Genomic DNA, 17,282 nt, shown 5'->3' with positions numbered 1-17,282 from the left:
ATCCTTGAACTCTCTTAAGTTCTATGCAGAAATTTTAAGTTTATGTGCATTTTTCTGGGGAGAAGGTTCAATTTCTTCAGGACCCGTAGCAATTTAAAATATACTGCTTTAGACTACAGAGATTATAAATAAGAATCTATCGATTTACAGTTACGAAGAAGTTGAGGTCAATGTGGTACAGAACTTTCAAGACAAAAGAGAATAATGTTTTCATTTTTACATAATTGACACCATTTAATACCATAAGAACAGCGGTCATATTAATCAGGGATAATAAAGCTGAAACTTTCAGGAAAACTGCTTCATAATGATAGAGAGTATCCAGTTATTTTAACTGGGATTCTTGGCTTTTATGTCAATTATTACGAGACTGAACTTTGAGCGGTTCTACCTTGATTGTTCCTAGAATTTATACATTGCCCAAATAGCAGGCTCTTCGTAAACCCCCCTTTTACTTTACACTTAACAGTTCTTTTCAACTCAGATTGTAAGGGATGGGAACTAAGTTTTAAAACCCACAAGTTTAGAACATTTTTTTTAATCCCCTGTGATGTGGGAACTTGAAAGCTTGGCTGTCTCTTTCCCTATGACTGACTTGTAGCCCACAGTGAGAAACTTTGGTACCATGCTTATTTTGACAAATGTGTTCGGTTTGTTTCCCACAAGTCACATCCTAATTCTATCTAGCACTCAGCAGTAATATTCTTTAAGGAAGAGTCTGTTTTTCTTTCCAAGGATGTGAGGCTCTTCATTTTATATTATGTAATCATGAAGAGGAGATTTAGAGTTATTTGTAGGATTTTTTTTAATCTGTCTATAACACGGGCTTTCTAAATTGGTAAATGATACCTTTTCAATAGGAAAATTCTGCCAAGAGTATAGCTGAACCCAGACATGTCTGGAACTGTTGGCTTTCAAAACATAATTGGACATTAGAGGGAATTACTATACTGGATATATTGCCTCTCAGGAGTAATAATGATGAAACAATAGGGTTTATTAATAGGCTTATTTCAGATGCTCAGCTTTAAGCACAACAGATATTGAGTTTCATTCTACCTATTGAAAATACCCAAACAAGTGTTCCAGGTTGGCAACATTCATTCTGCAATTTAAATTCAGAAGGTCAGAATTTCAGTGTGTATTCAAATCGACTGCTGTTTCTACTTCTGCTGGACATTTTCGTTGGTTCAGCTTCTGATCTCCACTGCACGAAGACTCAGGGTCACAAAGGCACAGGCCGAAAACATCCTGTTAGGTCCAACTGCTCCAAAGGGTTGATGACATAGCAGCACACAAAAATAAAGAATAAGGAGACACTTCTGCAGCATATAAGTTAATCACTATCCTTTATATTTTTGGTACATGAGGGAAGGTACAAACTTGATACCCACAATACTGTCTGCTTGTCATTTCTAGTCTGCAAGGTCAAATTTGGGTCGAACGTCACAGTCTGAAACCACCTTCCTAACCAAAGCCATTCCCTCCAACGAGGGAAAATACTGGTCAGGCCTAATGTTGAGGAGTTTTGAGCCTGCAGAGATGAATCCAAGAGCCTTGCCTCTCTGGGCCACAACAGCAGCTCTTCTTAGTAAATGGTGCACCAATTGCTGCCGTCACTGGGCATCAGTCCTCCAGTGATCAGCAAAATAAGGTCAACAAACCACCAAATCCCAAGTCCTCCAAGGGTCAAGAGCTTCCCCACTGCTGTGCCAGTGTGTCCCAGGCAGAAACGATCTACTCCAAAACATCCCAGGAAGAAAGAGTAGAGCAAAGTGGTTATGAAGTAGTGTCCGGTATACCTAGACAGAAGGAATCAAGACGAAGATGCTTACCACGTGAAAATGAAAACACTTAATGCTTTATTAGTGAATTTCACATAAGTGACAAGATGGGAAGACAGTCCCTCTGTGACTTCTTACCAAGCCCCTCTCCCCCAAAGGAAGATCTCTAGTTTGTCTAGATTCTCAAAAAGGTACTTGCTAAAGTATGGAGGGGGCTTCCCAGGTGGCGCTAGTGGTAAAGAACCTTCCTGCAATGTAGGAGACACAAGAGACATGGGTTCAATCCCTGAGTTGGGAAGATCCCCTGGAGGAGGGCATGGCAACCCACTCCAGTATTCTTGCCTGGAGAATCCCATTGACAGAGAAGCCTGGTGGGCTACAGTCCATAGGGTCGCAGAGTCGGACATGACTGAGCGACTCAGCACACACGCACACAAGGTATAGAGGACCCAGATGAACCAATACAGAGTTGGGCTGGATAAGAAACTATTAAGGACATTTACAGGACAGGTATCCTGCTTGGAGTGGTGTCTGGGCGCCCATCCCTTTCCTGCATAGGCTCTTATCCTGAGGGAGGATGCAGTTCTGAATGTATTTCTCTCATGAGGTGTTACCTTCCCTTAAATGAACACTGATCTCCACGCTCCTCTCCTGCTGTTTCATGGCACCCGAAAAATGGGACTTCTTGGAAGGACTTCTGTCTTACATACTGTGATGACATTCAATTGCAGATACTCTAATGGTATCACCTAACACAGTCACAAATCTCCATCAGCAAATGGTATACATAAGTTCTGTGCCTTCAAGTGGAGTTTACAGAAAGAACCCTAATTCGTTTTTTTAAAAGTTAATTAATTTTTGGCTGTGTCAAGTCTCAGTTGCGGCACGCGGGATCTTTGCTGTGGTGTGCAGGCTTCTCATTCTTAGCACGCGGGTTCAGTCGTTGTGGTGCGTGGGCTGAGCTGCTTCGAGGCAAGTAGGAGCTTAGTTGCTGGACTAGGGATCGAGTCCACAGCCCCTGCATTGGAAGGTGGATTCTTAACCCCCGGACCACCAGGTAAGTCTCAATAACCCTAATTCTTCAAGATAATACTGCTTTTCAGGGAGGAAGGCCTGCACTTTTCATAATAAAATCTTTCCTCCTGAAATTCTACAGCTGTTTTCAAAGGATGTATGCCTATCGTAGGAGTTCTGAAGTTGGATTATCTGTTCTACCTCCTTCATTTTGTGGAGGGGACAGAGACTCTGGGTGCCCAGAGGTCCTTTAGCTGGTTGGTGAAAGGGACATTTAGAATTCACAGCCTCTGGCCTCCTGTCCAGTGTCCCCTACCTTATCACCCCATTGCTTGTGTGTGGAGTATGCACAGCAGTAATCATGCTGCCCCTTTAACACTTAAGGTAAAAGAAAAAAGTCAACATCAAGAGAGGACAGAACAGCCCTACCTCCATCTAAGTACCAGCTACTCCATGCAGATAGCACTTACTTTATACAAGGTTTGTTCTCTCGGAGGAAGGTCCTTGGGCTGGCACACTCAATTCCATCCAGGGCCCGGCACTGCACGCGAGTGTGCTCCACATCTCTGTAGGCCTGACCCCCAAACTGTGGGGTAACAACCACAACAGAACAAACAAACTAGCCAGAGCGAGCAACACAAAACATCTCTTCATATGAACTAACAAAAGCTGGCCCAGGACAATAACTATTCTAACGAAGGTGGGGGTAAAGCTGAGTTGAAGAGCGAGGAGTTTAGTGATCATACTTCAAGAGATTTTCAATGAGTCGATCCTAAATGGACATGGTTTTAAATAAATTCCCTTTCATTTTCTTTCCTTGTGACCACCTTCTTTGATAATATAGTACAGAAGTTTAAAATCAGTTTCACTAAATGCCATTTTGGATTAGCAGGACACAGTGCTTTAATTAATCCTACATTTACAGAAGAGAAGAGCACATGAGTGCATATTTGGGAATGGGTATTCAAAAAGTCAATGTGTAGAGACTATCATACAGAGTGAAGTCACAAAGAGAAAAATGTCGTGTATTAACGCATACATGTGCAGTCTAGAAATGTGGTACTGATGAAGCTATTTGTAGGGCAGGAAGAGACACACAGATGCAGAGGATGGACTATGGATGTGGATGTGACGGCGGGAGGGGAAAGGAGAGGGAAGAACGAATTGAGAGAGCAGAACTGACGCACATACGCTACCAAGTGTAAAACAGCTAGTGGGAAGCTGCCGAATGGCACAGGGAGCTCACCTTGGTGCCTAGTGATGACCTGGGGGCGGGGGATGGGCGGTGGGCGGGAGGGAGGCTCAGGAGAGAAGGCGTATACGCATACATACAGCTGACTCACGCTGTTGTACAGCAGAAATTAAAACAACACTGCACAGCAATTATACTCCAATTAAAAAAAAAAAGTGTGTATTTGAGGTCTATTTTACATATATTATAAATGAACATCGTTAGGAAAGAACTCAGCATGTCAACTGACTCAGGACTTTATGCAGGTCTCGAAACTGTGATTTTCAGCTCACATCCATAGTAATGTAATACATCTATATGTAAGTTTAAATTCCAGCAAAACATTTCGGAAGACCTCCGACCCTTTGTGTAACTGAATTCTAGCAGAGGAAGCACAGCTGGGCATTCTCCACATCGGCACCTTATTAAGTACTTCACTACTGTTCTTGCTGGAACATTCCTCAAAGGGAAGTGGGTGGAACGTGAGGATGTTTACTCTTGCCCCTCCCTTGGGATTTGGGGGCCCAAATGCTGACAGTCCCCCAGGACTTCTGGGAGAAGTGACAGTCTGAGCATCTTGACAGGATCAACCCAGTGTTTTAATGAAAATGGGCAAAAGTAAGTATTGTATAGAGATCACTTATTTTTGCCTATTTTCATTAAACACTGGGTTGATCCTGTCAAGGTGCTCAGACTGATCTCTATATGATACTCTGGGCTTCCCTGGTGACTCGGTGGTAAAGAACCTCTTTGCCAATGTGAGAGATGAGGGTTCAATCCCTGTGTCAGGAAGACCCCCTGAAGAAGGAAATGGCAACCCACTCCAGTATGCTTGCCTGGGAATTCCCATGGACAGAGGAGCCTGGTGGGCTAGTCAATGGGATTGCAAAAGAGTTGGTCACGACTTAGTGACTGAACATGAACATACAATGCTCACTCAAACTTTTATCAATAATTACCCATAGAACAAAATCTCATTGTATTGAAAATATTTCTTTACTTGTGATTGCAGCAAGAGTTGCCTTTTTGGCCTTGTTACTTTCAGGTTTATTTCCCTGTGTCTGATTTAGTAACAAAGAATATTTTCCCATAATTCTCTTATAGCTGACAATGTCCTGACTTGCATTATGCAGCATAATATAATGGTGAGTCCACAGAGAGGAGGAAGTATATGAACTTCGCTGGTTCTGGGGAGACTGACTAGGAAGCATGAGTCCAGCTTCAGGGATATTATTAATGGAACTGAAGGGCTTCTTTTCATTCTAAGAGGCCATTGTTATCCAAGGCTCCTTCTGAATGCTACAACCCCTTACAAAGACATATAATGATGAAAAGTTAAAGTGTTAGTCGCTCAGTGTGTCTGACTCTTTGTGATCCTGTGGGCTGTAGCCCACCAGGCTCCTCTGTCCATGGGGATCTCTAGGCAAGAATACTGGAGTGCGTTGCCGTTTTCTTCTCCAAGGGATCTTCCTAACCCAGGGATGGAACCTGGGTCTCCTGTGTTAGCAGGCGGAGTCTTTACCACTGAGCCACCAGGGAAGTATACTGATAGGCCTGATCTATTTCCTAAGGACGTGCTGGAAACTGCTTGCCTAGTGAAAAGAAAGGTCATTGGCAAGAGGAGCTTTGCCCCAAATGCATATGTAACAAAGATACTGCTGAATCCAGCATCAGTTTTAGAAATTGCATAAACCTTCCTTTTGCTCTTTCAGGAAAATACGTGCCTTGAAGGGTAGTCAGGGCTGATATCTGAGCTTCAAATCTGTCAATCACAATGGCCAAAGGAACTAAAGACAGATTGGTCTTTGCACCTGGGTAGTTTTGGCACAGAGCCTGCTTCTTTCTGAGAAGACTAAATGTCTTGTTCAGCCACTGACCCTGATCATGCTGGAAATTTTCAGTAACAGTCATTTCAATGAATTTTACAAAAATATAATTTCATACTCCTCATAGTTTTCTGTAATAGCATTTAGGCAATATTGTTTCTCTATGGAAGAGTTTGCTTATAAAACCAAACAAAAACCCACCTTGAGACAACCATAACCAAGTTCCTGGAATGCTGTTGTGTTTCCAACATGATCCACTGGGTCTTCACATTCTATAAATTCATCGGGTCTGTAAATCACCAGTAAGATCATCATTAAGGTCTTTCTAAATGGCTGTTTACAGGTATATAGTCATAACAGGCAAGAGACATTTCTGCAAATTTTCTGGGGGTTAATGTCCCTCTGAGTCTTCCCCAAGACAGGAGATTCTGTCAATTAGGCTGAAGGACAGCAGGTCAAACAGCCATCCAATGACCCTTTGGTTAAGGCGGGGTGGGGATGAGGGGTGTTTCTGGTCCTTTTTCTACACCGATTCTACCTCTGCCAAGGCTTCATCTCTTCCCTAGGCAAACAGCCACAAGGCTATGGGGGCAAAATCCAGGCCAAAGGATTCCCAGCTCTCTTGCATTTTTCAAAAGCCTTTTCTTATTTGATTTAAAAGAGACATTAAAAGTTTTGACTTGGTTCTGCAACGCTAAGGTTACTGCTTTTATTTTTTAAGGAGGTGCCACGTAGAGGAGAGTGATTTACTCCACTTGTGCACCACTCAGTACCAGCACGAACGAGGGTGTCTCCTTCGGTTAAAGGGAGCAGGTACAACCTCGTACCCTTCTTCCTCAGGCTATATAATGTCACTGTTTCCTAGTTCTCCTCTTTGGGGAGCCCAAAGGATCAGCCACCGACACAGAGGAGTTTTCCCCTGCAGGAGTGCGTTGAGTGAGAAACCTGTCATGGTTATTTTTCTCTCGCGTGTCGACGATCAGATAGTTCCTCCAGGTGGAGAGGGACTGGGGGGCGGGGGGAAAGCAGCCTACCTCCTCCCGTCCCCCCGCACAACCCCCGTGTATCCCAGGGACCCCATCTTCATTTCCACCCGCCTCGACGACAGGGTAGCTTACAGGTAAGAGCAAAGGATGACTGGAGAGTGGGGGTCGCCATACTCCCAGCTGGCAGCGCCGGGGGAGCCCTCTGGGTGGGCGGCGCCAGCGGATGTGAGCTCGGGCTCGGCGGTGGCGTTGTGCGAGTGGCTCCGAGACACACAATGCAGCAGCAGTAGATTTCCCAGCAGCAGAGCCGCCTGGCCGCACAGAAGTAAGTAACTCACCGGGTAACCCCCCAGCACCATCTTCCCGGGCCCAGAGGCGGAGATCCGGCCTCAGACCCCCGGCCCCAACCCGGCAACCGCGGACCCAAGCCCTGCCTGGTCAAGGCCTCTCCGCGGAGCCTCACGCCTCGATGCCAAACAGCCAATGGGAGCTCAGATTTTTACGTCCCGCCCAACTCAGACAGCCAATAAGGAAAGGCTGCGCAGGAGGCGGGCCTGCGTTTCGTTTCTGTGGGTCAATTCCGCTTCTGGGGCTCACGCTCCGCCTTCTTTTCCGTGACGAGTGCTTCTTCCAATAGGCTCCCTCGGCCCGCCCCGGAGTAGGCGGGCCTTGAAGCAGGAGGGCGGGGCAAATGGCGATGGGCGGGGTCGACTCCTGAGAGGGTCTGAGGGGACCGGAGAGAAAGCCCGTTCTCACTCGCCCGGGACGGAGCGCTCCGTACGTCAGTCAGGCGAGCGGGCGCCGCGTCGGACAGGAGCCGAGTTGCGTCAGTGCCGAGCGCGCGCGCATCGCTGCCAGCCCTGGGGCCCTGGCGGGGCTGGGGAATCGTGGAGCGGGCGGAGGCAGGGGCGACCGAGTGCTGAAGAGAACCTGCGGGCTCGGGCTGAGATGGGGTCGGGCGTGGGCTCGCCCTCTGAGACTCTCCGCGTCCGGTGGCTGCTGTTGGTGGGCTTGCTGAGCCCAGCCCTCGGCGGGGCTCGGTCAGGTGGGTGTCCACCCCCAGGGACCTTTCGGGATTCCAGTTTCCTAGGGCCGGGATGCTCGGAATTTTTACCCCGCGGTGCCTGAGAGTGGCGGGGCCTGGCCTGGGCACTGGAACCCGACCCGAGTCGGGAGGCGGAGCCGCTGGGCTGTCTGTGGACCAGGGCTCGGACCCGAGGCTCCGGGTCTGGGCGCCCCCAGTTCTCCTGGGCACTGTACTCGGGTCTGGTTCCCAGTCCTCGGTCTCTTGCCGAGCAGAGCCTTTTGGGGTGAGCCCGACCCCCAGTCTCGCGCCAAGCTGGGTGCCCCCCGCAAGACCCTCCTGGGGTGACTCTCGGTCCGACCCCGAACCTCAGGGACTCGGCTGAGAGCCTGGGAAGCTGGCTGAATGCGCGCGGAGGGTTTGAGAAGTGCTTTTTAGAAATGGAGCTGGGGTTTGCTTGCAGGGTAAATGTCACTGGGAAAGAGACCGGGAGATGGAACTTTTTGCTCCAGGTTTTCATGATTTGAAATTTTGACCATCATTTTATTAGTGGAGTCACCAATAGGTACCACAGGGCTGAATTTAGCGATGAAATAAGAGGAGGGGGGAATTGCTTATTTTGGGGGCTATTTTGTTGTTTTAGTAAGAATACTTCTTTTTTTTGGAAACGAAGTGCTACATTTTTATAGCCAGTCTTTTATTTCCGTTTTTGCTGGGTTGGTAATGTCTCAAATCCAGGCAGATAATCCTTACTCTGCTTAAGTCACAGGCTTACGGTAAGAATTGAATCATTCGTGTGAAATTGCTTTTGACTTGTGAAGCTTCCCTTAAATACATAAGGTATTTGTATTGGAGATGCTCATAGTGGAAACATTTAAATTGCCAACACTAGCTTCTTTCTGAAAACACTCTTTTGTTTTGGCTCGTGTTAAATTATTGTTTGCATGGCTGTGTTTTCTTTATCAGCCATAGAGTATGATGGAGAATGGGGTTTCTACTAAATCGTTATCTTGAGAGTTTTTCAAAGGTGAGGATTTCAATGCAGGACTGAATTTAGATTTTTTTTCTCCTTATTTTATTATTTTTAAATTAAGAAAATTTGCACCATTGCAGGAATTTTAAAGCTCTCAGTACTGAAACTTTCTTGACTGGGAAGGTACCTAATCTTTTCTGTTTGAAACTGTTTTTGCTATGGTGTTCTATTAATACATTTACCAGCGTTTAAGGGGCAGTAGGTTAAACATCTGGAGTTTTAGTAATCCATGATTCTGTTTGGAATACTTTAAATAAGACTGATTTTTAAAGTTTATGTATTGATTTTTACATTGCTGCATATAGATGGATGGAATATCCTTATGTTTTATAACAACAGCTTTAACAGTTTATAGTTTAACAGTCCCTCACTTAAACACGTATATGCTTTCAAAATTTAATCAGCCTTCATCGAACACCTATGAACACCGAGCTCAGTGCTTGTGGAGGGGCACAGAGTGACCAAATGTGCTGAGTTTATCTGAAGGTTGTAGGGGAAGGTTTTATTGAGAAAGTGATATTTGAACTGATCTGTATGGGTGAATATTCAAGGACAGGAATTCAAAGCAGAACGGTTTTTGCAAGAGTCTAGAGAGATAAGAACAGGACTAGTTAAGGAATGGTGAGAAATCACCAGGGGGTCCACCTGAAAGGGAGGCGTGGATAAAACTAAGGTAAGTTGATACCAGTTGGGGAGAGGCTTCTGTGATGTGCTATGGGATTTGGACTTTACCCTGGAGTAAGTTCTTTGGGCAGGATGGTTTTTAAATAGGGCTGTGGGCTTCTCAGGAGAAGGGGTAAAAGTTTACAGTGGTGAAGAACCCACCTGCCAGTGCAGGTCAAATGTAAGAGACGTGGGTTCAATCCAAGATCCCTTAGAGGAGGGAATGGCAGCCCACTCCAGGATTCTTGCCCGGAGAATCCCATGGACAGAGGGTTGCAAAGAGTTGGACACCACTGAAGCAACTTAGCATGCACTTAGCACGTGGTATAACTTAGATTTGCGGTCGCTGTAACTGGCTACACAGTGGAGGACGGACTATAGGAGGGAGGGACTGGAGGCTGGGAGAGACCGGTTAAGAGGCTTTGTACTAGTGTGCAGTGAAATCATGTTTCCCTACGGGAATGTTCTTCTAGAATCAGCTGACCAGATTTTTGCAATACGGGATGTTTAAAACATGCGCTGAAACCATTTCAACTAATGAAAGAGGAATTTGAATACTCAGTAAGAACCACCCACACATCAGTTACTCTAGGAGTTAAATAGATTTTGTAGGGTTTTTAAAAAAAATTTACTATTTATAACAATTGTGTCAATGAGGAAGTGCAGTATACATTCCAAAAAGCTGAGGTAGTACACTTAAAAAAAAAAAAAAAACAAACTAGGGCTGACAAAGGTAACTTTGTATCATTGAGGAAATTAGGCAGGTATGAAACCTCACTGGATTTTTTTCTTTTAAGGTAGTGATTATGATGTACAGACCTAAATCTTTTTTTTTCCAAGACTACAATTCTAGAGGAAATGAGTTTTAAAGCTTACTCATGGTGAATCACTGTAAAATGAACTAGGTGTTAAGAACCTGGTCCATACTAATTTTGTTTTTAGGTGCTTGTGAATTGTTTGAATTTGGTATGTTTGTGCTAAATAGGAGAATTTAGTCTTTTAAATATAAAGATAATTTGTTTCACACTATTATGTAAGAAAATAAAAGCATTTACAATGAAAATGTGTACAAAACAAGTTGCTGGGTTCCAATACTGTTTTCCAAACATACTTTGAATTTTACCTTACCAGGAGTTCCCTGGTGGGCCAGTGATTAGGAACTGGTTATTTCATCGAACTGTAGGTTTGATCCTTAGTTGGGGAACTAAGATCCCACAAGCCACGTGGTGTAGCCAAATAAAAATAAATAAATAAAATTTACCTTACCAAAGTTGACTATGTATGTATACATTTTTAAATCCTGCTTTATTGTAGAATCCCTCCAAAGATGCAAACTCTAAGTAACTGGAAGCTTTTTCTTTGGAATAGCCACAAGCTCAAATATATGACATAGATAGGCTCATGATATTTCTTTTTTTTTTTCTTTGATGCCTAGTATACAGACTTCCCTGGTGGCTCAGATGGTAAAACGTCTGTCTACAATGCGGGAGACCTGGGTTCGATCCCTGGGTTGGGAAGATCCGCTGGAGAAGGAAAGGGCAATCCACTCTAGTACTATTGCCTGGAAAATCCCATGGACAGAGGAGCCTGGTAGGCTACAGTCCATGGGGTCGCAAAGAGTCGGACACGACTGAGTGACTTCCCTTTCCTATACAGCAGAGACTTGGAGTTATGCTGTCTTTTGTGTCAGAACTATGGGACTGCCTCATAAGTAAATCCTGGTCCTCTTGGTATCACAGTAACTAACCCCTCCTACTACCCTGCCTTTCAATGGGGCCAACATAGACCCAATTAAAGTTGAATTGCACTTTGAATTGTATAGCCTTGTTCATATGTTAAGATGTTATTGTATCAATACTTTATTTTTCATTTTGTGATGTGTCATTTCAGTCAAATGGTTTTCCCCAGAGTGAGTTTAGGGAACGTGAGAAGTTCACCTATTTTATTCAGTTTTTTAAAAATATACAGTTGTTTTGTATTTATGTTGATTTTAACATAAAGAATTAGAGTATTTCAGCTTATAGTAAGTAAAAATGATGTTACTGTCAAACATTTGTCATCAGTTCAGTTCAGTTGCTCAGTCATGTCCGACTCTTTGCGACCCCATGCATTGCAGCACACCAGGCATCCCTGTCCATCACCAACTCCCAGAGTTCACTCAGACTCACGTCCATCAAGTCAGTGATGCCATCCAGCCATCTCATCCTCTGTCGTCCCCTTCTCCTCCTGCCCCCAATCCTTCCCAGCATCAGAGTCTTTTCCAATGAGTCAACTCTTCGCATGAGGTGGCCAAAGTACTGGAGTTTCAGCTTTAGCATCATTCCCTCCAAAAAAATCCCAGGGCTGATCTCCTTTAGAATGGACTGGTTGGATCTCCTTGCAGTGCAAGGGACCTGAAAGAGTCTTCTCCAACACCACAGTTCAAAAGCATCAATTCTTCGGCGCTCAGCCTTCTTCACAGTCCAACTCTCACATCCATACATGACCACTGGAAAAACCATAGCCTTGACTAGACGAACCTTTGTTGGCAAAGTAATGTCTCTGCTTTTCAGTATGCTATCTAGGTTGGTCATAACTTTTCTTCCAAGGAGTAAGTGTCTTTTAATTTCATGGCTGCAGTCACCATCTGCAGTGATTTTGGAGCCCAGAAAAATAAAGTCTGACACTGTTTCCACTGTTTCCCCATCTATTTCCCATGAAGTGATGGGACCAGATGCTATGATCTTCGTTTTCTGTATGTTGAGCTTTAAGCCAACTTTTTCACTCTCTTTCACTTTCATCAAGAGGCTTTTTAGTCCCTCTTCACTTTCTGCCATAAGGGTGGTGTCATCTGCATATCTGAGGTTATTGATATTTCTCCTGGCATTCTTGATTCCAGCTTGTGCTTCTTCCAGCCCAGCGTTTCTCATGATGTAGTCTGCACATTTGTCATCCTGTAGGACAAAACCCATTCCCATACATGGGAAATGCTTCTTTCTCTTTGACGTTTTTTTTTTATGAGATTTTTTTTTTTTTTTTAATGGTTTAACTTATTTTAGAAAGGATCCTCCCCACCCTTTCCTTTAGTAGTTCCTAAGAACTCTCATACAAGTAGAGCCCTAGAGAGCCCATTCCACTTCCTTTGATAGGTTGGAATCTTGTTATGAATAGAAGCTCCCACCTCAGCTGCTTAAGTGGGGAGGGTAAGCAGTGTATGAAGTGTATAATGTATCAATACAATAAGTTCTCTTCATGCAAATGAGTTCTGTCCTGAGAGTGCCTTCCTAAGTCCAACAAAGTTAAACTAGGTACCCAACTAACACAATCAACTGTATGATACTGTACTGTAATAGGCTTAGAAAACTTTTCACACAAATATACATAAAAAACAAGCAAAAATAAAAACATTTGAAATCTTACAGTACAGTACCTTAAAAAGTACAGTAGTGCAGTACAACAGCTGGCATACATGGACACGTTTGCATCTTTGAAAGTTTGCAACTTCTAGGTTTGTATGTAGGGGACTTATTGTACAGTGAAATATAGCATTGCATTAACATGGACAAATATGTGGGCATGAGGCTTTGTGGGAAATTGCTATGAAAGATGCTAATCATAAAAAATAAAGCTTATTTTAGGTAGTGCATGAAAATTTGCAATTATAAGCTCTATGTATAAGCTGTAAAGATCAAAAGAGGTCATTTACTCAGTATATTTATTGAATGTCTATTGCACTAGTGCAGGAAACAGGATGAATAATGTACTGCCCTTTGTTTCAAGAAACCTAAATTTCTTGGGAGAGGAATTTAAATCCTCTGTGGTATTAAATCTTATAAATGGTGTTTTTCCCGAAGGACTGCTTACACACAAACAATGACAAAAGCCCTGTTTGTTTTTAAATGTAAAAATAGGTAAATGTAAAACAAAAGGTGATAATGCAAAAAATGTCAGAATATAGGACACAGCAGTGGAAATTATGATTATGTTTGAAGATAGCTATTAATGTATATGTTCATTTGGCATTGACCTTGTAAATGGAATGAAAATACATGGCTCAGAATCACAGTGATTTATGAATCTAATTAGGTTCTCGTCAAGAAATACTTCAGACAACAGAATTATCTTCAGCCTGTATGTTGAACCCAGGTTTATTTTCTGTAGTGAAAATACTTAAGGGTCACTCTTTGTTGACATAGTAGTTGGGAAGGAAAAGAGAAAGTCCTTGGCTGAGGGTTCATTCACATTTGTTTGCTTTGCATTTCGGTAGAATTCTTTTAACTTATTTCTGTCTATAGTCTTAACGGAGGAAGGACTTAAGTGCCCGGGGCACAGAAAGCCAAACTGTGACAGCAGGTGTTTGCAGTCAAGTCAGGATTTGTTGTACCGAGTGGGAGACAAGTCTCAGATCCACTTCAGCTTGGCTTTTCAGTTTTTTTTCAAGGAGAAGAGCAAAAATGCTGGAATTTATCATCATCTTCTAGCATTTCTTTTCTTAAAACCTTTAAATTTTTTATTGGGGGTATAACCTATTAACAATGTTTTGACAGTTTCAGGTGGGCAGTGAAAGGGTTCAGCCATATGGATTCATGTATCCATTCTCTTCCTGGGCTTCCTGGGTGGCTCAGTGGTAAAGAATCTGCCTGCCAATGCAGGAGACATGGGTTCAGTCCCCGGGGTTGCAAAGATGCCCTGGAGAAGGAAATGGCAATCCACTCCAGTATTCTTGCCTGGAGAATGCCATGGATTGAGGAGCCTGGTGGGCTACAGTCCATGGGGTTGCAAAAGAGTCAGACATGACTTAGCGACTAAACAGCAACAACAACAACAATTCTCCCCCAAACTCCACTCCCATCCAGGAACAACAACAACTCTCCCCCAAACTCCCCTCCCATCCAGGAACAACAACAACAACTCTCCCCCAAACTCCCCTCCCATCCAGGAACAACAACAACAACTCTCCCCCAAACTCCCCTCCCATCCAGGAACAACAGCAACAACAACTCTCCCCCAAACTCCCCTCCCATCCAGGCTGCCACATAACACTGTTCCATCTGCTATCCTGTGTCATTTTCTGACATTTTGTAATCGCAGTTCTGGGAGTCAGAATGTGTCTGGTTTATGATTCGCTGGCCAGGTGGTCCATGGCAGGAGGCCTGGTGAGCTCATCCTGCCCTGGAGAAATGATCTGAGTTTATACAGGAATGATAGTATCTACAACAGCAGTTTCATCATCTCAACGATGTTATCGGCAACCGCAGTCTTAATCACCTGACTCTGGTTGATGTGTTCAGTTAGTGTAGAACTAAGGTCAGAGGGGACAAGAAAGGGGATAGAGTTTGGAATAGAGAGATTAATCATAAACTCAGTAAGGGGACTCAGTTTCACAGGTACTGTTATACAACATGTCAGACTTCCTCCAAAACACAATACATAAAAAATCTAAGGAGTTAGCGGAAGAAAAAAGTGCTACTAACTCACACCTTTTTCTTTTACTAAGTATAGGACGTTTTAAGTTTCCTGTTTCAACTCTTATCTCCAGCCCATGTTTCCTAGTAATGTGACTTTTGTCACGTTATACACAAGGTCACATAAGCATCAAATTCTGTCACATTTGAGCTGATTGTATTAAGATTTTACTTTGCATTGTGAACTGTCTGCAGCTGCTAAGTCGCTTCAGTCGTGTCCGACTCTGTGCGACCCCATAGCCGGCAACCCACCAGGCTCCTCTGTCCCTGGGATTCTCCGGGCAAGAATGCTGGAGTGGGTTGCCATTCTACCAGTGGTTTTTTTTTGGGGGGGGGTGATTTTGCTCCCTAGAAGGCATCTGGAGGATATTTTCTAGTTGTCACACCAGTGGAGCTTCTGGATAGGGTGGGTAGAGGTCCTCACCACCCTGCTTTGGCCAGCAAGACACCCACAGCAAAGAGTTTTCTGGCCCCAAATGTCAATAGTGCTGAGGCTGAAGCTTTGTAGTACAAATAATGTGGATGCACGTCCTTGACAGTGATATGGGAAACTTGGTCTTTTGATTCCCATGAGAAAGGGCTACTAATTAAAGACTGAAAAATAAAAGGAATTTGGGGAAAATGTATGCAAGGTATGAACGGGAAAAAGAATATAAATAAGCCAAGACTAGTGATAAAGGAGTGTTGAAAAAATATGGGAAGGAGGGTTTTCATACAACTAGTGTATATTTATTTTTGAATGACATAACCATAATATGTGCATTTCTTATGATGTTTTGAACTCCTAAGACACTCAGAAAGTGGATCTTTGGATTTTAAAACCTAGAAGTCAGTAACAGAATAATAGCTCTTATGTGTAGAAGTTATTTTGGTCTGATGTAGTTGTGAAAGCCTTTAAAAGATAAATGATTAATTTTGCTTTCTTATCCAAAACAAGAATTGTGGTTGAAAATGTATGGAAGGAAAGGATGTGTCATATTCCTTTATTGGATTTTCATTCTTTGCTAACAATCTTGGTAAAAAAAAATCCATAGCTTCAGTCCTGGTTGGAAATTAGTCCTGACCTTTACAGGTTTCAGTGTGAGAGCTCTTTAGATATGTGCCTGCTCATTTGTAGTTATCTTTTCTGAGGTATTTCTTTTTCTCTGTGATGTTTGTTTCTGAGTTGTAACAAAGAAATTTCAGTTGAGTTGCATATGGTTTAGCTCCTAGCGTAACAGTTCCCTGAGCCTACTAACATTTATATCCTTGCCTGTAATGGTTTACTTAAAAAATCTTTTATTTTTAAATGTTTATAGAATCTCAGGAAATGCATATAAATGCACAGAATGATTGACTTTTCATCACACACAGCTTCTCATCTGTTACCCATGGAAAGCATTTTATTCCTATCATTACTTCTAGAGTGACCTAGTAGTTGAACAAATGACCATGATCTAGAACAAAAGTATTAAGGGAGTTTGAGAAAACTGAAGGCCCTTGAAAGGTTTATTTTGGGCGAGGGAATAGTTCTATACCTCAGTTAATTTAGGATTAAGGATATTTTTACTTAGTGCTTTGAAACCTGCATCTGTTAAGGCCATGAATTTCTTTTGAGATGGCTCCCAACTGACAACTCCAAATATCTGAGGGATATTTTGTCATAGCGTATCATAAGGATGCCTTATGTCAATCAGCCCCTGATTGCTTTTGTGAGTATTGGAGTCCATTTCTAGTATTTTTATGTGATGATGTGAAGCCCCATTTGGTTGCTATTATGCCAAACAGAGTAAAGAGTTTGAAAACTGTTAGTGTGACATGTTGTATTGAACATGAAATAAGTTATATTTTCCTGTTTACATTGTATCTTTAAAAATTTTAAACTAGACAAGATTATAGACATTTTATTGGACAGTGGTGTTTTGTGGAAGGTTAGACTTCATTTTAATCTGCATCTGAGACCTCTGAGGGACGTAAGGCAGTTAAGGAATGAATGACCGTTAAGAGTTTGGATGGAAAGAAGGTGAGTGGGAGTAGAAGGTGTCATAATCTAGATGTGAAGTTAATGAGACTGATGGGTAGAAATTAGGTGCTGAGATTCTAGATAATCAGTACTTTAAGTAGTTTATGCTTTTTTTTTTAAGTTGAACAAACACCTTTTTTCCTCCCCTTTTAATTTCAGCAGTAATTTGGGGTTTCAGAATACTCATTATAAAAACAAATTCAAACAATACAGTCAGGCTTGAGTGCAGGAAATAAAAGTCTGAGTCCTTATCTCATTACTGTGTAGTTCTATTC

General features: G+C 43.0%; 2 protein-coding genes across 2 annotated transcripts in view; one reads left to right on the top strand and one right to left on the bottom strand.

Annotated features, from left to right (window-relative positions):
* Positions 1-888: 888 nt before the first annotated feature.
* Positions 889-7,316, bottom strand: TM2D2 (TM2 domain containing 2). The gene is made up of 4 exons (XM_005897533.3): positions 6,974-7,316; positions 6,057-6,144; positions 3,269-3,384; positions 889-1,802 (listed from the first exon to the last, which is right to left on the bottom strand). Exons 1-4 carry the CDS (start codon positions 7,198-7,200, stop codon positions 1,589-1,591), a joined length of 645 nt encoding a protein of 214 aa, XP_005897595.2. The 5' UTR covers positions 7,201-7,316; the 3' UTR covers positions 889-1,588.
* Positions 7,317-7,576: 260 nt separating this feature from the next.
* The window catches only part of ADAM9 (ADAM metallopeptidase domain 9), a 92,687-nt gene continuing 82,981 nt past the window's right edge, over positions 7,577-17,282 (top strand). The window contains exon 1 of the mRNA XM_005897532.2: positions 7,577-7,886. Within this exon, the coding sequence (XP_005897594.2) occupies positions 7,790-7,886 (97 nt within the window). The 5' untranslated portion in view covers positions 7,577-7,789. The remainder of the gene's footprint in view (positions 7,887-17,282) is intronic.

This window comes from Bos mutus, chromosome 27, assembly GCF_027580195.1.
Source record: "Bos mutus isolate GX-2022 chromosome 27, NWIPB_WYAK_1.1, whole genome shotgun sequence".
Classification (NCBI taxonomy): Eukaryota; Metazoa; Chordata; class Mammalia; order Artiodactyla; family Bovidae; genus Bos; species Bos mutus.
This window is presented reverse-complemented; position numbering and strand designations above follow the sequence as displayed.

What these genes read in the sequence shown, in the direction of transcription:
- TM2D2 (XM_005897533.3), bottom strand. Translation starts at nt 7,200, where the DNA reads ATGGTGCTGGGGGGTTACCCGGTGAGTTACTTACTTCTGTGCGGCCAG. An exon ending in GTCATCCTTTGCTCTTACCT is followed by an intron (nt 6,145 to 6,973) that starts GTAAGCTACCCT and finishes GGTGATTTACAG; the next exon opens with ACCCGATGAATTTATAGAAT. An exon ending in TTGGTTATGGTTGTCTCAAG is followed by an intron (nt 3,385 to 6,056) that starts GTGGGTTTTTGT and finishes GTTACCCCACAG; the next exon opens with TTTGGGGGTCAGGCCTACAG.